The sequence below is a fragment of the Rattus norvegicus genome, chromosome 2 (assembly GCF_036323735.1).
Source record: "Rattus norvegicus strain BN/NHsdMcwi chromosome 2, GRCr8, whole genome shotgun sequence".
NCBI classification, from domain to species: Eukaryota; Metazoa; Chordata; class Mammalia; order Rodentia; family Muridae; genus Rattus; species Rattus norvegicus.
In genome coordinates, this window is record NC_086020.1 from 166,708,155 (window position 1) to 166,729,324 (window position 21,170).

Sequence of the window (21,170 nt, forward strand, 5' to 3'; positions counted from 1 at the left end):
TTAGGCCTCATATTCTAGAAACTTCTTTCTTCTAGCTGCTTCAAGATCTAAGGGAATTAATTGGTCTCAGGGCAACTGGCCCGAGGAAGCCCAGATGGGCGGCAGCCTGGAACTGGACTCTTAAGGGCCAGAGATGGGAGGGCAGAGCCAAGAGCATTTTGGAGATCAGACAGTTAGAGGGACTAGGAAATCAGGGAAAGACAGCTGAGGCTCACGTGCTAAGTTCTAGTGAAGAATGTGAGAGACAGCAAATAAATGTTTTATTTGAAAATGCATACATCTGATAATTATTAATTGCTACCAGTAGATAAATGCAAAGTGAAGAAATATGCGAACTAAAACAGTAAGTATAGACTGATGTCAATATGCAGGTGAGGCTAAGTCAAGGCCATGATTAGACAGTAAAAAAATAAGGCAGGGACAAAGTTTATGTAAGGTGGGAGAGAAGGAGAAGGAAGGAGAATCAAGATGGAGACGGGGAAGGATGAATTGCTGCCAAGGCAGTTGGGATGGATTTCTGTAGGCAAATTTATCTTATCTAGGTGGGCATTTTATATCCTTATCAGTTGGTTGTAAGTCTATTGTGTGGAAATATTGTGGATTGAGAATTTAACATATAAATCTGATTGTTGGGTTGCAGTTTGTTGAGTCCTGATTTTAATGGGTTGTTGGGAGTTTACACCATAACTATTAGGGGTTGGATGTTGGGAATGTAAACAGAGCATCAGCAGAGAGTTATGAGAGGGTAGCCGCCACTGGGACCAGGGGGTGGACGCTGCATATGTGAACAGAGCCCACAGTAAGAGAGTCACGAGATAGGTGGTCTCTGTATGAAACTGGCATGGCAGTGACCCTCCTGGGTCACAGAGTGCTTTGAGGGGCAGCATTGAGCCGCTGAGAAAAATTAGCCCTAGTTGCAATGGCCGGCTGGGGCAGGAACCAGCAAAAGTGCGACCAACTGCCATGGTACATGCGGGAACCAGTCGTGCCTTTTTTATTTTTACCTGACCAAGTAAGTTATACATGGCTTTGGGGCAATCATCTACTGAGTGCATGAGTGAAGCGGGCAAACATAATGAATAGTACAGCAACCAGAACTCCACTTGGCTTGGGCTACACAATCCCAAACAATGCATTTGTCAACCTAAGACTCACACCTGCTTGTACTGTGCACACATCCTCTTCTTTTTTTTTCTTTTTTTTTTTTTTTTTTTTTTTTTTTTCCGGAGCTGGGGACCGAACCCAGGGCCTTGCTAGGGCCTTGCTCCTGCTAGGCAAGCGCTCTACCACTGAGCTAAATCCCCAATCCCCACACATCCTCTTCTAACAATGCATCTAGCACCCCGTTGGCAACCTAGGATCCCTACCTGCTTCAAAGGCTGTATTAGGTGTGCAATAGTAAGTTTCTCCTCCTTCTGACACCATCAAAAACTCTTCATTTCATGGACAGCTTCTTTGTTAGAAGGAGGGGGCAGATCCAGGCTAGACTAGTTTTCAATGCACACAGAATAAGACAAACTTCATCCTCTGGGTGAACACTTAGGGAACCCCACTATGCATAATTGGGGATATATGTGATTAAAACCAGAGGCACCATGAGACATAGTAAACAATGACTTATATGTTAAGCCTGTCAGTGACAACAGAGAGCCACCATGCTGTGTGTGCCCCTTCTCAACACAGCCCCCTCCTCTTGAATGCTACAAAAGGAAATGCCCGCCAACCGAAAATCAAGACCCTAGAGTACGTTCCTTACTGATAATATGCTCTAAACTGACTTCCTTGCATCTTTGCAATCTGTGTGTTCTCATTCCATTATTGAGTAAGATGCCAAAAATCTGGAAATAACCAGCTCAAAGCCCAACTGGTTAACATGAGGACATGAGTCCAGACCCCAGGAACCCACACAAAAATGGTTGGGCATAATGGCACAGCCTATAACCCCAGAACTGGGACAGGCAGCCTACCCAAAACAAGGAGCTCTTTCAGAAGGAGATTCTGTCTCAACAATTATAGCAGAGTCAACAGGAATACACAGGACAGAACTTCCACATGCACGAGAGTAGGTTCACCTGCGCATGCGCGCGCGCGCGCACGCACACACACACACACACACACACACACACACACACACACACACACACACACACACAGAGATAATCCCATTCATGAAATCATGAAATTCAACCCTCAGGACAAATGACCAGGGTGCCTCCTGCGGAAATAAATGTTAACCCTTAAAAAAGGAACTAATCTAAGAGGCATGGTGGTACAAGCCACTGATCCCAGCACTTGGGAGGCAGAGGCAAGTGAGCTCTGTGAACTCGATGTCAGCCTGTTGGAAGCAGCAAATTCTGGACAACTTAAAACTACACAGTGAGAGCCTCTCTCTAAATAAGTGAATAACACAAGAAGGAGCACATCAGTGAGGAGGGAGAGCTGCACTAAGGACACAAGCGTAGTTTAAGCCATGCTGGGGTTGGCTGACATTAGTGTGGCACGCAGACAACAAACTAACACCTTCTCTCACTGACTCCAGTCATCCCTTCAGAAAGCAAAGCAAGCCCAGAAGCAGCTTACCCAGAAGACACTGCGGAACCACTGTTTTCAGCCATTACTAAGTATGACTCTTGGTAATTTCCAGCCACATGAATGGGCTCATCTGACAATGAGAAACACAGCTTTGGAATTTTTGTCTCTAACACAACATCCGAGCTGGTCTAAACAGCATTTTTCTTCATGCAACATACATTAGAGTCTAACCTGAAAGTATAGTTAGAGTGGAGGGGGAGAATACATGTAAGTTCCTGTTTTTAATCGGCCATTTTACTATCATCACAGAGGAGTATTTACTTATCCATTAAATTGAAAAGAAAACAGAGAAATTCTGATAGCCTTTGCAAGCAGGCAATAAAAGGATCAGGTATTTTTTTTAAACACTTGACAGAGAATAAAAACTGTAACACGAATTACATAGCACACACCTGTAATCCCGGATATTTGGGACAAGAAGGGTCCAAAGTTAAGACCTGACTGGGTTGCAGAGCTGAGCACTTGCCTAACATCCTGGCACCACAAAAACAAGAAAAGTAACGGAGATGGGGAGAGAGGAGGAAGAAGAAAGTAAGTGGCAAGACTGAGTTTTCCGGCTGAGACATTGTTTCACCTAAGAACATCCATCCAGTTCAATGAGAGGGACAGGTGACTCACACCACACTCACTGAAAAAGCTAGGGGGTATTGCTCCCTCTGGGGCTGTTTTGTATGGTGTTTCAACGAACTTCCCGAAAACTCACTCACTGTTTAATATGTATTCCCATCCTTTAAAAAAGAAAAATATATGCACAAAATATATTCCTATACTTAAGGTGAGATTTAAATCAGTTTTCAGTCCTTTCAGAAGACTACATTAGCTCTGCTCTCAAAACTGACTTCAGTAACAGATAAAGACACAAGGACTGATGATCCACCCTGAGTACGGTCCGATGGCGGAACAGCAGACAGATGCTGGAGCGCGCATTTACAAACGCTGGGTCTGGCACTTCAAACACTGCTGCAGCAGCAGGTGCCTCGCTCACCCTCACTGGAAGATACAGTTGCCAACTCTCCCAGTGCTTCCCCAACCACCTCACTTCACTCCCAGTCTCTAAATCCCACTGGAATTCTCTCTTCTTGACATCCATTGATATAATTAATTGGCATGGCTGTGCAAATTATAATGCTAATTATTTAAAAGACATCCTTATGGCTGCCGAGAAGTAAAGCTGTACCAGACCCTACAGCACACAAAGACCCGCTCTCACAGAGCACGAAGGCACACTCCCACAGCACATGAAGCAAAGAGATTAGAGAATAAACTCAGGGGAGTTCTGTTTGGATACAAGACAGAGAAATGTAAACAACTTAATAAAAAAGCAAATTCTTAGCCCTGAACTCAATTTCCACGTTTTGACAATGTGCCTAGAATCGCTATAAGTAAGCAGCTATAAATTACCTGAACACGGGCTAAACGAAAACGAGGAGATTTTGGAGCACAGCACAGTACTGATCTGGAGCAGAGCACCTGGTGTATGCCGTACACTGGGGCCTGGTTTGTGTGATGAACTTAAACAACCCAATCGAGTGTGTGTTTTTAATAAGGAAAGCATAATTCCGTAAACTGTATTAAACCACTCACTTACTTTAAGTTTCTAGAAAACCTTGATGAGTTCAGGAAAGGCCAGAAAGCAGCAACTAACCTACACGAAAATGTCTCTTTCCTATGAGTAAGATCGTGTGACCTGGAAGTAACCACACTGGCTGTCCATTAGATAAACAGATAAAATAGACACAAGTGATCGGCAGACAGATGCCCGATATCATTAAGAAGCTTTGTGCAGTTTTGTTCATAAAGACATCTGTGGATCTGAGTCATGATGACACAATGCCTGTAGTCCCAGTCTTCAGGAAGCTGAGGCAGGAGGATGAAGAGTTCCAACCAGTCTGGGCTACCTAGACTCTGTATCAAAAATAAAATAAAATAAAAATCAAAGTAATAAAAGCAATAACAATGTTACTTTGGAAATCAATTCCCTCTTGCCCGGAGCATCTTGGACCAAGAGATGCTTATTAGTCATTAGAGTTTTGGCCCTTCTGAGAAAGACAAAAGAGCTTTGCTTCTGCTGTTTCTAAATAACATGACCCTCTCTTCATTTCTCAGACTTCAAGCTCGTAATTATAGTTTAAATACCTGATTGAGCCTTGCATCAGCTAAAGTTCTCTTCTGAAGCTCAAGAGACACAACTGGACACAGTAAGACAAAACAAAACAAAAGAAAAGCCAAAATAATATAATAATCTACATCCACAGATACCCCCAACTCCCGTGATCTCCTTACTCACCTCCCTCCTCCACTGCCTCAACCGGTCTCTTAGAATCTTACTCAATGACTTGTAGTAAGTACAAAAACGCCCAAGTACCTCTCCTTTCCTAACATAACTGGTCATCAAAATCTCAAAACAAAAGAAAAACATGCAACCATTAATTCTGAGGCACAGCCTGAGCCACTGCTGATCCCTCTTTCTTCCAAATCTGTGTTTCTATTAAAAATCGGTGTAAAGGGGTTGGGGATTTAGCTCAGTGGTAGAGTGCTTGCCTAGGAAGCGCAAGGCCCTGGGTTCGGTCCCCAGCTCCGAAAAAAAGAGCCAAAAAAAAAAAAAATCAGTGTAAACCTGTCCCCACGTGTATGCAGCTTTAGGTTGGACCTAAGTGCTCCATATGTTAGCAGTACTTCGAGAGCCTTGCTGCCCTCCACTTGCACATTTGTCCCTTGGCTGCTGGCCTGTTTTCCACAGGTACCCTCACTTTGGCTGCCCACCCTAGCAAGTCTAGAAAGACACACCGAAAGTCCTCAGTCGATCATGATTAAGACTTTTCTTGCCTATATCAGCCAGAACACAAAGATCCAGAAAACTTTGTAACTTAGGGCAGTTAGCATAATACTTTTTATGAGTGAATGCAAAGTAGGAGGGAAATAACATTTTCAGCAAGGCAATGATCATCTTGCTAAGAACTCCTCACTTTGAACAGGTCACATCTATCTACTCGACTTAAATGAGTCATAAGCTTTTACTGTGATTATTGGCAACTGGAGGACTAAAACTAACGCATTTCTCTTTGAAGGCGTTACGGAAGAAATCAAAGCTAATGAAATGTACAGAATTTGATTTCCTATTACCGAATATATCACTTAAACCAGCTAACAAGTAAACTTTATTTCTAAGGTAACAAGTTTGTTTTCAGTGAAATGAAAAAAAAAAAAGTTAATTTGCCTTGAGATAAGTAAGGCATGGAAACAAGGGGCATGCACCAAAACCACAAACTTAGAATCAGAGGCCAAGACAAAGAAAGTGTTTGTTTCTTACAGTGAGGCGCCAGTGTCAGCCGCCCTGACTGTAGCAAGCCCACCCCTCACCCCATCAATTACATGGAGGAGTTTTCCACTTTGGGGGCAGGGGTACAAACAGTGATCAGGAGTAGTCCCCCAGATTTGCATTTTATCCTAGAACACCAAGAGGCAGGAAGAGGCCAGCCTGGCTTCTCTACCACTCAGCTAAGTCTCTCCGGTGAGAGCAGCCTCAGATGGGAAAGAGAGCTAACTGCCCCAAGATGGCTGCACCCACACCCAGCTGCGGGGTCTGTCACAACATCTCACCCCCATCAAAGAGATTAATTTTCCAACACTCGATGGTTTTGTCCCACAGACGTACAGAAACTCACTTAATCTACCGTTGGTATTTACTTCCTCTCCTGTGGAGTCTAAGCTAGATTCGGTATCTCAAATGTGGGTTTAGCGATGAATTTCTTTTTTCCTGTAAAAGTAAAGTGTGTAAGAGTGATAGGGAAAGAGAGCCGGTGGCAACCTCTGCCCTCCACAGGTATTTGCACCTACAGAAGCACACACGCATATGTAGATGCACACTGTGGACCCACGGTTTTTACTCCCAAGGCAGCCACCTCGCTGCAGTTCAATCATGCTGACATGCAGATACAGATACATAGATATAGAGAGATTATGTATGTATACATACATAATTTGTAAGAATGTGAGTCCTAACGAAATGTATCCTAGGTAATTTTTACTTATTTTTTATAAAGTTTAGTGAGAAGACAACTTACAGTAATACTCAACTATTCACTTGACTGTTTTCCCCTCTTAACTTTTTTTTTTTTTTTTTTTTTTTTTGAGAGAGAGTCTCTCACCCAACCTGGAGCTTGCCACATGTTCTAAACTAGTGCCCAGTGAGTTATAACAGTCCTGCCTCTGCCTCTCCAGCTCTGGGATTACAGCCACGCCCATCTTTAGACATGGGTGAGGGACCTGAACCCAGGTCCTTATGCTTGCCTTGACTCACTTTACTACTGAGGAACTTTTAAATTGTAGACTGACTTACATGTAATATGAATGGGCAGGAGGGGATCTGTAACATACTCATATGTCCCAAAGAAGTCTTAGGCTATTTACTGGTTTGTGTTATTTTAAAAATTATTAAAATGTGAGTCTTAATAACATGCATGCTAGGCCATTTTATCTATTTTTCACACTGTACTACTGAGCTCCAATTTTGCCTAAGAGATGCTTAGCACTGAGTCTTAAGGATGGAGCCCAGCCCAATAAGCCCTAGTGGGGTAAAGCTAATCACTGAGCTTGAAGTTACTCTGCTAAGGACAAGAAGAGTTAGGTAAGAGTAGAGGCCATTTATCCTCCTTACATATTCTGTTTTCAAAAACTGCGCTTTGCTGGGCTTCGGATATACCAGAAACATGGCTCTTGTTTAAACAAATAAACAATTTGTGAAGTCTAAGGCCTCGATCTTTACCTTTCTTAGCCATCAGCTTCTGATACCATTTCAACTAATCCCACTACAAACAGCCAGAACAGTTTATCTACATATATTCTGGTGTTTTCAGGAAACCGTTATGGCAAGAAACACACAAGGGGGGGGGGGTGGAGGAGGGGGAAAATAAGCCAGGCTTGTTACTTGTTATTGTTAGCACAGGCCTGTCAATCCCAGCTTCTTCAGAACCTGAGGCAGGCAGAGAGCAAGTTCAAGAACTACCTGGGCTAGCAGCTGAGTCGACATGAGCAACATAATGAGACTGTTCAAAATAAAAGGTTAAAAAAGGGGGGATGATATAGCTAAGTAGTAATTTTGCTGACCATGTGTGAAACCTCAGGTTCAACCACAGCAAAAGGCAAAGGAAGGTACAAAGAGAGACTGAAACCAAAGGACTTACTTTAGAAATACCATAAGCCAGTATTTTCTCTTCTCTTGTGTATGTTCATGTGTGGTGCATGTACATGTTCACGTGAGTATGTGCTCTTGTGTATGGGTTGACTTCAGGCATATCCCTTGTTCATTCTCCACCTTGTGTTGAGTCATAGACAGCTCAACTAGAATCACTGGCCAATGAGTTTCAGGGATCTGCTCAGCTCTGCCTGGCCAGCCCTGGTACAAATACATGTCACCAAGCCTGGCTTTTTTTTTTAATGAGGGTGCTGGACATCCTAACACACACACACACACACACACACACACACACACGCACACAAACACCCACCCACACACGTTACTGACTAAGCCATCTCTCCAGCCCTAAGTCTGTATTTTATATGTTTAAAACAATACATGACATGTTTAGAATCCAATTATCCCAGAATCATAGTTACATGCCACGTTTTATAGGTAAATATTTACACGTATTGCTCACCCCACTAGTGTGTGTATAAAAGCCCGACTTTAGTTCTGAAAATAAGCATACACCTCAGAGAATCAAGTGGTTGAATACATCCGCAGGATTCTGTTACTGAGTTACATTAATGCAGCCCTTTAATCCAATAAGACTCTTAAAGCGCTCTCCAGAGAGTCACCGCATAAATGTCCTACAATCATCTATTTCTTATGCAAAGTAAATTGGACAAATATTATCTGCTCACAGTATCCATTAATCTTAATCTCCTTCTTCCCTGCCCTTCTGTATTATGGAGGCTTTAAAAAAAAAAAAACTCAAATATCCAACCTCCTTTACAGCCAAAAGTATCAGGTGGCAAATGTCTAGCCAAAAGAACATATACAAGACCTTGATGAAATAAGGACAGGGCTGGGGTTATGGCTCTGTGGTAAAGCATTTTGTCTAGCAGGGAAGCCATGGGGGAGCGGGAAGGTAATTCATGAAAATATGGAAGATGGCAAAACCTTTGCCAAGAGGATTCTCAATCTTCCCTTTCCCTGGTTGGTGTCAGCAATGGTTTGAATATGCTTGGCCCAGGAAGAGGCACTATTAGGAGATGTGGCCTTGCTGGGGGAAGTATGTCCTGGGGGGGTGCTCTTTGAGACCCTCCTAGTTGCCAGGAATACAGTCTTCTCCTGGCTGCCCTTGGATCAAGATGTAGGACTCTCAACTCCTTCTACACCACTATGTCTGTCTGCACTGCCATGCTTCCTGCTCTGATGATAATGGACTAAACCTGTAAAACTGTAAGCCAGCCCCAATTAAATGTTGTCCTTTATAAGAGTCGCCTTGGTCATGGTGTATCTTCACATCAATAAAACCCTAACGAAGACAGTAATACACCCTTGAACCTGTGCTTTGAGAACTTAGTCATCATCTGGTCCTTATAAACACCTTAAGCTAATGTGGCACTGGGGACCTTTAGATTTCTTATTAAACCACTAACCACTATACATTCAGTGTTGGGTAACCTGCAAACTAATAAAATCCTAATGCAATCAATGCTCTACTCACTTATGCTATAAACCACTCAGAAGAACAAAGTATAAGAAAATAATAATAAAAGGTTATCTATGAAAAGGGGGCTGGAGAAATGGTTCAGTTGTTAGAAGCACTGGATGTTGTTCTAGAGGATCCAGGTTCAACTCCCAGCATCCACATGGCAGCTTACGACTATCTGTCACTCCAGTTCCAGGGGATCCATGACACCAGGCACGCATGTGGTGCACACATACATGCACACAGGCAAAAATACCCATACTAGTAAAATAAATACATCTCTATTTAAAAGATATGGTTAGTGTAATAAGTGCCAGATGCTGAAAAACACTAGTAAAAACAAAGATGACTTGCACGTTCCACTGCACTAACATATCTGGTCTTCACAATACAGTCTGTGACATCTTATTTCTCGATGCTGTAAACTTCTCCTCCATCTTTAATGGAGGGCTAGAAGGAAAACTAACTGCTCTTGCGAAGTACCCTAACTCTGTTCCCAGAACCCATGTCAAGCGCTCACACTGCCTGTAATTCCAACTTCAGGACAGACAACACTCTCTTCTTACTCCAGCATAACAGGCCACACACATACAGTGTATACATAATTTTAAAACAGTAACAAATAACCCTCTAAAAGTATTTGACAAAAACACACCTAGCAGGGTAAGTGAAAACAATTTACTCTGAAATCATCATCTTTCCAACTTGTATACATATGAAAGTAAAACACTGTTTGTTAAAGGAAAATAAAGGATACCAAGCTTACACTAACTTAACAGGCTTGGTTGGTCAAACAAGCAGGTGGCAAGACAACGTCAGGGCCACACTGTTCTAGGAGACTTTTTTAGTCCCTGAAGTCCCACAACCTGTGCACCACCAAGGCAAAGTAACTGGCTCTAGCCATAAAGCTAGGCATTGACAAGTCCAGTATCAAACTGCCCTTTTACAGGAAGAAACACACTAAGTAAGACGATTCCATGAACCAAATTAAAGATACAAATTTGTAATCACAAGGGAAAGCAACTGTGCCAGTTCACAGTTAAGAGCAAGACTTTTAAAGTGAAATGGCTTGACTATGATGCCTGCCAGTTTTCTTAACTGGCTATCGATTTAAACCACACCAGAGAAAATGGAATCAAGACAGGAATTCCCACCCATCCCAACTAAAGTCTCCAAGGAAGATTGGGCTTGAAGGTTCACATTTAGGAAGAAGGAGTTTTTTGGTTCTCAAAGAACACTGCCTAAGTCTAAAAGAAGTTTGTGGTATCCCAAGCCCAAGGAATAAGCATTCATAAGATGTCTGTCTCCAAAGCTAGACCTTCAGTTTCTTTCAGCTCCACAAAAAGTGTGGGCAATTAGATACTGGTAAGTGGAAACAAAGTAAAAGCTGTCAATCCTCCTGTACCTTAACTCTCATGGTACTGCACTTCAACTTTTTCAACTTTTTGGCTTTTAGTACTCATTTCTACTTTTCGTGAAAATACATAAATATGATCGAGTAGTTTCTGAATATAGTATCTAGAAAATGAAATTAAGCCTGTGACTGAAGTATTTTTAACATGTACTTCCTAATACATTTAAATGTAGTTAAGAGAAGAGATGGCTGAGCACAGCAGTGCATGTTGGGAATCCCAGAGCTCAGGACAATCTGGGAGGCAGGATGAGCAGTCTGAGGCCCACCTGACCTATGTACAAAGTTTGAGGCCAACATGGACACATCTCAAAAGAACAACGAATAAAATAAATAAGAGGGAGAAGCCCTGTGTTCAACCAATTCCCAATACCACTAACAGGGCTAACTACTCTTTAGCAGTACAGTCCAGTGATTCCTGCACTGCGGAGGGTGAGCTGAGTAAAGATCTCCCTTTTTAAAGATTGACTTTTCTATTCGTATGAGCGCACTGCGGCTGCCTTCAGACACACCAGAGGAGGGCATCGGATCCCACTACAGATGGCTGTGAGCTGCCATGTGACTTCGGGGAATTGAACTCAGGACCTCTGGGAGAGCAGCCGGTGCTCTTAACTCTAAGCCATCTCTCCAACCCTGGCTTTCATTTTTTTATAAGATTTAACTCACTCCAAAACATGTCTGAAATTTTCTTTTTTAGTTGTTCTCACAAGTGTAATTAGTAAAACTATCAAACAAAAACTTATTTTAAAATACATATGTGTGTATATGTGTATGTGTGTATATATATATATATATATATATATATATATATATATATAAAACATGAAACATTTTTGGTATATAATACACACACATACATATGCTTAAACCCAGCATGGTAGCTCATACCCTATACTCAGGTAACTAAAAAACCACCTGTAACTCCAGTTCCAAGCAATCAAACATCTTCTGGCTTCCACGAGAATCAGGCATGTACATGGTGCATTGCATACATGCAGCACAAACACATTTTCGAAATAATAATAACAAAATAAACCTAAGCAACAACAATGAACTTACTAAGTCAGGCCTGGTGGCGCTGGCCTATGGATCCTAGCTACTCCAGAGGCTAAGACAGGAAGACAATAGATCTCAAGTCTTCCTGGGCTACACAGTGAGTTCAAGGCCAACCTAGACTTAAATTTAATTAGATCCTGTTTCAATACAAAGTTTAAAAAAACAAAAAGCAAAAAACACAGAGGTGAAAACAGCTCAGTGGCAGTGTGTTTGCACTACTGTACAAGGTACCAAATAAGAAGCATCAATTCCCAGCGCCACAGAAATAGAAAAATAAAAATTGAGATGAAAGATACTGGCCTCCTCATTAAGGAGGCCAAATCATCCCTAATCAGGGTAAAGAGTATTTGAAAGTAATAATTTGGTAGCTATGCTATGGGTCACAAAAGGGTTCCAAAAGTTATATATTCTTTAACTTTCAGTTTTGAAAAGTTTAGTCTAAAAAGCCTTTATAGGAGTTAGAAAGGTGGCAAATATGAGGGCCTGAACTCAAATCAACAGAAACTATGTAAGGCCTGGTAAGGTCACATGAGTCTTTAATCCCAGGGCTTCTATAGTGAGATGAGAGGAGACATGAGAGTTAAAGCATTTTGCCATAACTGCTCTATTTTATTACTGGCTATCACTGTGAATCTCTTCCTGGGTCTAATTTAGAAATTAAGATTTAGTATAGGTGTGAAGGCAATAGGGGGAAATGCACAAAGTTTTAGCACTCTCTGAAGTTCTGACCATCCTCTCAGGTCTTGTGATAGACCAGGAAGGCCTATGGTATTAGCACTATCTGAAGTTCTGATCATCCTCTCAGGTCTGTGATAGACCAGGAAGGCCTACAGTATTAGCACTATCTGAAGTTCTGACCATCCTCTCAGGTCTTGTGATAGACCAGGAAGGCCTGTGGTATTAGCACTCTCTGAAGTTCTGATCATCCTCTCAGGTCTTGTGATAGACCAGGAAGGCCTATGGTATTAGCACTATCTAAAGTTCTGACCATCCTCTCAGGTCTTGTGATACACCAGGAAGGCCTATGGTATTAGCACTATCTAAAGTTCTGACCATCCTCTCAGGTCTTGTGATAGACCAGGAAGGCCTACAGTATGCCCCGAAGACTTCCTGATGTGCTGCAAGTGACTTCTTAAATGAAAGACCATAATGACTAAGGCGAGTTTTACTATTTACATTACTACCAAAAATAGAAAAAAGCAATCTATAGATATCCCACATGCTCATGATGACCACTGCTCATCTCAGACATGACCGTTCGTCCATGTGTCATGAACATTATAGGATTCCCTCTTTGTATCTCAATTTAAATCCATCTGGCCAATCCAGTTATCACTGGTACTTTAGGAACTCAGGGCCAAATCGTTTACTGACAATGGTAGAAATGTGAAGTCTGTTTCAGAAAGTCCCATACTGCACGATTTCACCTACGCAATGTTTTGAAACAACAAAATTTTGGGGAAAAAAAAGCAGATTAGTAGTCACCAGAGGTAGGGGTGTGCAAATGGTTATTAAAAACATGAAGAAATCCCTGGATGGCAGCACATGCCTATAATATTAGCACTTCAAGCTCCTCAGCTACACAGTGATTTTGAGATCAGCCTGGGCAAAATAAATAAATAAATAATCAATCAAACGAGTAGTGATTCCTGCCCCCTTTGTCATGCAGGGATTGTCTGCAATGTCAGTGAACCAATGCCACATCGTAGCAATGACATTACACTGAAGCTTTACCAGATGTCATTTACAAAAGGGTACACAGCACTTAAACAACTGTCTCGGGCAAAAGGGTTAATATAAAAAATGAAGGCAGACATAGTGGCACACCCGTATAACCCTGTAATGCCAGCACTTGGTGGAAACGGGCGGGTGCACCAAGGCTTACAGGCCACCTTAGTTACACAGTGAAACCCTGCTCAAAAAAACCATGATTTAACAGGCAAGACCAACCTGCAGCCAACAAGCCACATGCATCCAAGGACAGGCATGAATGCACCCCAACACATTTGTAGATGACATTACACCTCAATGTCAACACACTGGACATCTCAACTGGGCCCTCCACAAACCCAGCATGCCAACCCTGCACTAAACATAACTCTCCAAAGATCGAGGGAGAAAACAAAACTACCTGACTCCAGCAAGTAGCACACCTCGTACAGCTCACCGAGTGGCTCCTTAACATGTAAGATGGGGGAAATGGTCAAAAGTAACATGGCAGTCAACTTCCTTTCACACACACAGGCATGCTTTGACTCATTATGCCTCTAACCTCCAGCTCTAACAAAGCCACCAAGGGTGATACATGTGCTACAAATCACTCCTAAGCCTAATGTGCCAACATTAGCTAAGGGAAACGTGGCACTGAGGTGTGCTACAGCTAAGGCTTGGATGTTTAATGGTTCCTCAAGGCCTGTTGAATGAAGGCTTGTCCCAGAAAGGCACTACTGGGAAGTGGGTGATGCTGCAGGAAGTGGGAACCAATGGAAGGTCTCCAAGACCACCAACCCTGGAAAAGAGCTCTTAGGACCCCAGCCCCTTCCTTTCCCTTTGTTCCTGTGTGACTATGGGGAAGTCCACCGGAGTCCTGAAAGCAGCAGGCCTACCTAATTGTGTACTTGTACTTGTACTTCTACAACTGAGCCAAAACAAACCTGTTCTTGTTATAAAGTTACCTCATGAATTTGTTTCAATGACACAAAGATGGTTAGCAAAAAGTGTAACAATTGTTTTCAAACGCTTGCTACAATCATTATTACACTGTGTCACAGCAGTCTGTAGGTTTCCACATAACACACTCCGTTTTGCCAATAATCTTCAGAAACCCATCTCCCCCGCAGTGCTGTTTAGAAATCACATTGCCATTACGAATCAAGAAATGCTATTAAGCATGCATCAAGAAATACTATTATGTTTGACAAGTTATATCATCTATATGATAAGTTATGATAAGTCGGATGCTGATAGCCCCTTACTTTCGTGATTCAAAAGAATTGTTTTGGTTTTGGTTTTGGTTTTCTTACAATTACAAAAGTGATACATTCAGCAGAAACCCTGCTTGAGATGGGTTTGAAATGTTGGCCTTTCCTGGAGTAGCAGCATGTGTTATGCTAGTCTTCCACCTGGGAGCTCCCAGGCCCCAGGCACCGTGAAGGTAAACAGCAGAACCACAGCAGTACCAGGTTGTCAGGCTGGGTATATTCAATCCATTTTCAGTTTGCCAAGATGATCTACTTTGTTTTGTTTTGGCTGTCATTAAGACTCACAATGAATTCCACTGAGTGACTTTGCAAAAAAGCTATGTCCTGTACTCTTGGGAACTCTGACAGCTGCATTCCTGAGCATTAGCAATTCAGCCAAAAAGGTTAGCAAAACAAAACAAAACAAAAGTTTAATACTGAAAAAGTAAGACTACTAACTAAGAGGAGATGAGAAGATATGAGAGATATTGTACACATATCATTTGAAAGTAGATATTTAAACACACTACAGAAGCAATCTCTATGGGCCTGAATTCAACAGGTTAATAAAATAGTTTAACAAAAAATTTATTGTATGAAGCCTTGGGGTAAAATGCTGTCTGCAATTTATTTACATTTTTTACTTCATTAAATTGCCTTGGTGACCACAATTCTCATTTAAGTGATTAAATACATAAACCCAAGTCATTGAATAAAGCAGTTACTTAGCAGTCCTGTTTTTCAACAGAGGTGCATTGAGAAGTATCAATAGAATGTTTATTGCTCCTTCTTTTCCAGGGAGTATATTACTTTAGAATACAGTGCGCCATTGAGAAGGAAGGGGACAAGTTTCCAGACACACAATACAGGGTAAGCACTGGATTAAAGACTTTTCCTCTTCTAGGAATACCAGGGAAATACTGGAAGCCTCTTGGCTAAAATCTCAGGTGATAATTTCTCCTTGTGCTTCTCCTTATTGCCCACCTTCCCTCTGGCACGCCCAGAGTAGCTTGCCACTTTCCAGATACATATAAAAAGTTCTTAAGTGCAAAGATCCTAAGACCCTCCAGACCCAGATGCAGTAGTTACCAACCGTTTAACTACCTAGGGTTATCAAAATTACTTCCAAGCAACAGACTAACCTAAATACAGAACTTGTCTTCAAAGAGTCTGGTAAAAGAGTAAAGCTGAATAGGGAAGGAAGGAGGAACTGGACCCAACAAGAATAAATAAGTAAATAAATGTTTTCATTCATTCTTTTCAGGAACCTTGTGGTTTCTGCCTGTCACAAAAACTCCTTTATCAAAGTCAGTCTTCAGAAATAGGATACTGCACAGCAAAGCTTTCCTAATTCTTGTTCTTCCAACAATGTTGTTTTAATCATATTACAAAACCACTCAGGCATCTGTGAGAATATACTACATACGGAAAAGCTTCCACAGGTGCAAACACACTGCCTGTTTTCTACTCGAGGAGAGTTCCAACTTCTGGATACATTATTTCTGACAACTTATGTAAGGATGGAAAAGCACTCACGGTTCGAATTAGAACGGTAAACAGAGCTGGGGGTTTGCACTAGCAAAAATCTCATGAACATCAAAGTTAACAGGGCTGACACTTGAGAATGTTCACCATGTTTGGCAGGTTTCTCTGTTTGCTTCTCCTAAGGTCAGGTGGGGTAAAGACAGCTCCCAGATTCTCAATGGAGCTTTTAGCTAGTAGGGTAAGTAGTAGCCCGCCCACTTTCTCACTAGGCCTAGTCCTCTGTTGGGTTTGTTTCTATATTCCACACCACTGGTGGAGGAACAGGAAAGCCTAACAACGGTCCATTTACTTGGCCAATCCACAGGCTGTCCAAGTGGAAGGTTTGTCTCTTCCAGACTTATTTGGTAACCCACCATCCCCACACCCCCACACTCCACCACCACCCCCCACACACATACACACATACACACACACACACACACACACACACCTACCTGATTGTAGGTTTTACTGTTATTCTAACTAATCAACCTAGCATACCATTCCACCCTCCCCATTTCTACTACAGGCCTCTGACATCACCCTCTGACCATCCTCTGTAGACTCTAATGTCCTCTACCCGTGTAATTTCACTTGGCACTTCAAACTCAGTTCCTGAAAAGAACTGAGAGGTCTCATGAAAGTTATTCTGCCTTCACAATAAATTGTCAGTGTCTTTTCGAGAGAAGAAAATGGGCAGAAGTGACAGTTTTAACAAATACGGATGATGAAGACACATGAAGGACAGCTGCAGCACCACCAGAGAAAGGACCAGATCAGAGGGCATGCCCAGTGCCTGACAAAACTGCCCTTTAGAATAGGTACTTCTGGAGACATGAAACGAACCGAACCCTCTTGTGCAATTACAGCCCAACTTCCACATGATTGGCAAATGTAATCTATACTCATATCCCACATGTGACAGCTCCATCAAGCAAAAGGAAAACTATCAAGAACAGTACCAGGTGCCATTCTTGGGGCTTGTCCAAAAGCAGCCAATGGAAGATTCTATTTTATTCTATTCTCTTGCACATTAAATAATTATCATCAGAGATGGGCAGCGTTTGGATTTGGACAGATGGTATCCAACACCAGACAAGCAAAGCAACTTTTTTCAAGTATTAGCTCCTCCCTGAATTTGCTGGCCCCAAGGATCTGTAGATCTTCAGTGCCTGCAGAGTTGGCAAGCAGGATCGCCTGTAGTCACCATCCCAACATTTAGGAATATACGTCATTAGCCAGTAAGCAAAGGAAATCAAACCACATTTTTATAACACTCCTCCCTCGCTAATCCAACCTAAGAAAAAAACAAATCCAACCCACCAGCTATGCCTCCGTTTAAAAATAAAAAGAACCCTGAGTATAAACAATTGTATAAAGATTAAACACTTATCTAATTTTGACCATATTGTGCAAACCAAAAGAATCTGCCCTGCGAGGAAGAGGGGGTCGAATACGCCTGTTCTGCAGTTATATATATCTACAATTGGAATGAAAAGCGATAGCCTAGCTGTCAACTTCATCCTTTCGATGGAAAACAACATTCCTCTTTCAAGAATGTAAAGTAGTAAATAAAGACAGGCACCTCTGTGTTTCACTTTATAAGGCCCACCTCCATCGGTCACAACCTCCATCGCACAACCCTTCAAGTTCCTTCTTACAGCTCAATAAACACCCCTAAACTCTAAAGATAAGGTACATGCAAGGGAGTAACTGAGACTGCAGTCAGTGTGACAACAGTAACCTGGCGGAGGGGAGCTGAGTCCTGACCTCAAGACTCAGAACCCCTGGGAGTGTGGCTGGAGAAAGACATCCCCTATAGACAACTAGTCCCGCAAACGCGCGGGCAAGGTCAGTTACAGGGAGCGCAACGAAAAGGACAGCAAAGGAGAGGGCAGCAATCGCAGAACAGTCTGAAAAGAATGCCCTTGGAAGTTGGGGCAGGGAAGGTCCTGGATGAGGGAAATGGGATGCTTCCCCAGCAGAGGAGTGCCAGGGCACTGGAAGGGCGCAGTCTGCAGACACCAACCCCACGGCGGGTGGCGGCGCGTCTCACCTGGGGGGTCCTCTCGGCGGGGTTCTTCATCACCGCTTGGCGGAAGCTATTATCCACGTAGGACGCCATCTCCCCCTGCGGGGCGCACCGGGACCACTCCACACACTCGCCGGCCTCCGGGCCCAGCGCCACTGCCCGAGGCAAACCAGCCCAGGCGCGGGGCCGGGGCGCAGACAGCACGAAGGGTCCGTGCAGCCCCGAGCTGCCCTCCTTCTCGCGGCTTGTTGTCCGTAGACTCAGACTCAGAGACTGCCCAGCAGCGCTCCGGAACGGTCGCGGATCGCGCTGGCCCCGGCGGGCCGAGTTATTTTTAGGGAGGTGCAAGCGACGGCGGGCGGAGCCTCTCCGGCGGGGCCCTGGCTCTACCCGCTCCGGCCGCGCTCGCTCTGACGCGTCCCGGGTCCTCGCGCGCCGGTCGAGAGGGAGGGCGGTGCACTGAGCCTGATGAGCCCGGCTCAGGTCTGGGCGCCACCAAGCCCGCTGGCCTCGGCCGCCGATGCCGCGCCGCGCCTCCGTCTACTGTCGGCCGCGCCTCCCGACTGCTGCTGCATCCCCGCGGGCCGCGCAGCTCCGGCCGCCCGCCTCCATCGGCGCCCGAGCGCGGCTGCTCCCCGCGCGGCCCCCGCGCTCTAGGCAACTTTGTGCGTCGTCCGTGCGGCGGGCGGGCGGGCGCGGCGGGCCAGACGCGGGTCCCCCGGCGGGCGCGAGGCCGAGAGCGGAGCGCGCAGCCCCGCCAAGCGTCTGCTGAACGGCGACCGCCTCTTCTTCCCCGCCTCTTCCTTCTCAGCGCCTCCGCGGCCGCTGGAGCCGCTCTTCAGGGAGGAAGCGGCCTCCGGGGCTTGTTGCTTTGTGCTGCAACCATGGTGAGGAGTGAGTGACGGGCCGGGGGCCAGTCGGAGGCCGCCGCATCATCGGGGGCGGAGCGCCCCGTGGCGCCGGCCCGCCCCATCGCTGGCCTGGCGGGGCCGCGCCCTCGCTGCAAGCCGCGTTCTGCCGTGGCCAGGTGCGGTGGGAACCGAAACAGCCCGGTCTGTTGCGACCGCGGATCCCGAAGCTGAGCGGTCGCACCCCGTCTCTCTGGCCTGGACTCCGCATCCCAGGCCTTGCGGCACCTCGGCCCCTCTCCCGCCCCTTCTTGGGCTGGAAGCTGACCCCACCCGGGAGAGGTCCCTGCGACGACTCCGCCGCAGTGGCAGGTCTTCTGAAACCTAGGACTGACTGGGATTTTGCTTCGGTAGTAAATTAACTATCCTTGGATTCTGTTTATTTGTAATGACAGCAAGGACAGCGTTGCCCTCCTGCCTTCCGCACTCACTGGCACCTAAACCCTTAAATGACCCCTGCGTTAGGCAGGTAGGAACGCGGCTTTCCAACCCCAGACCTGGTATCACATCGGGCAAGAAAACACCAAGTCAGCCCGTTGTAATCGAGAGGCCAAGACGGGCAAGTTCTCTGACATAATCAGGAACCTATAATCCTAGGTCGGACTTTGCCTTCTACTGGGCAGAGCACCTTCTCGGAATCGCGAGTTTCCAATCCAGACTTGCCCGGTACTAAGCCCATATTAGTGTGTTAAGATGTCCCTGCTCTTGAGAGTTCATCCCTCCCTGACCAGGCTTGAGGTGTGCAGCGTCAGCCTCCAAGAAGATTGCAGTGTTTGAAGTCTATGTGGAGACTAAAGACAATTGTTATTCAAACTTAAAAAAAAAATTTCAAGCATGCTTTTCAACACCCAGTTTATTGTAACCAATTGGGACAGGCTGTCAACTAGTAAGGGAAGACGTCCTTAAGTTACCAGCATACACCAGTATACAACAGTAAACGGATTGTATAGCTTCTAAAAAGAAAGGACCTGCAGGACCCAAATTTAGAGAACTGAGTCTAAGTTACAAAGTATATCTAATAGATCCTTCTGTCTTGCTTTTGCAGCAACTGCTTCCTGCTTTATCTGAAGTCCTAGAGCACCAACTTGAATTCTCCAGGATAAACCTCCACTTCAAAAGCAAAATAACAGAAAAAGAGAATTTTAAACCCAATGATGTGCAAAAAAAAACATACCCCGACATTTTCCATTTGTAGTCTAGATGACATTTCAGAGTGTGCTTGTACAAATCTGGTTCCACTTCTCTTGCCCCATTCGAAGCCTTGACCCTCCCAATTAATAACATACCGTTATCACCATCCAGGTTCCTGGGGTTCACCCTAGTATCTTCTTAATTTCTTTCGACTCTGTGCAACCAAGTTCGGTACAAACTTATAGCTCAACTTTCAAAGTACTAATAGATGTGTATTCCAATCTCTACCACCGTTCCTACAGTGATTCTGGTCCGAAGCACTACTAACCTCTGATCGCATTTTGTTATAGTTATATCCCGGGTACCTTTCTTTCTTTCTTGTTTGTTTGTGTTCTCCTCTGGGTAGCCCATTTTCATCACAGCATCCAGAGTAATCGTGCTCCTTCCACTTGATGCGCTGCTTATCTTCCATGACACGCATCCCGTAAACCTAGAACCCTGTGGGCCTCACTGACCCTTGAACCTAGTCCTCTGCCCTGACCTCTTCTGACCTACCAGATATCTACTATGTTCCCTACTCACTTCCTCAGGCACATGAGCTTTCGTGCTGTCTCTAAAGAAATAAAGCAAAGTTTGGCCTCCTGGCCTTCCACCTGCTGTTCCTTCCACCGCTGTGTTCTCTCTACCTTTCCCCTTCCACCCACACCGCCAAAGAAGAAACATATGTAGCAGATGGAATGGCGTTTCCCGCCTCCTTCATTCTTCTCTCATCTTTATTCAAATAGCATTTCCCCGTGATTGCATAGCCTACCTTCCTGGCTTTATTTAACACCTAACCTGCATATTATATTTTACTTAGTTTATATTCTTTAACTCCAC

The 21,170-nt window shown here is 44.3% G+C and overlaps 1 protein-coding gene across 3 annotated transcripts in view; it reads right to left on the reverse strand.

Annotated features, from left to right (window-relative positions):
* The window catches only part of Rapgef2 (Rap guanine nucleotide exchange factor 2), a 222,272-nt gene extending 202,287 nt beyond the window's left edge, over positions 1–19,985 (reverse strand). For all 3 annotated transcript variants that reach the window (XM_063281807.1, XM_063281808.1, XM_063281806.1), the window contains exon 1: positions 18,277–19,985. In XM_063281807.1, coding sequence (XP_063137877.1) covers positions 18,277–18,345 — 69 coding nt within the window. In that variant the 5' untranslated portion in view covers positions 18,346–19,985. The remainder of the gene's footprint in view (positions 1–18,276) is intronic.
* Between the last annotated feature and the right edge of the window lie 1,185 nt (positions 19,986–21,170).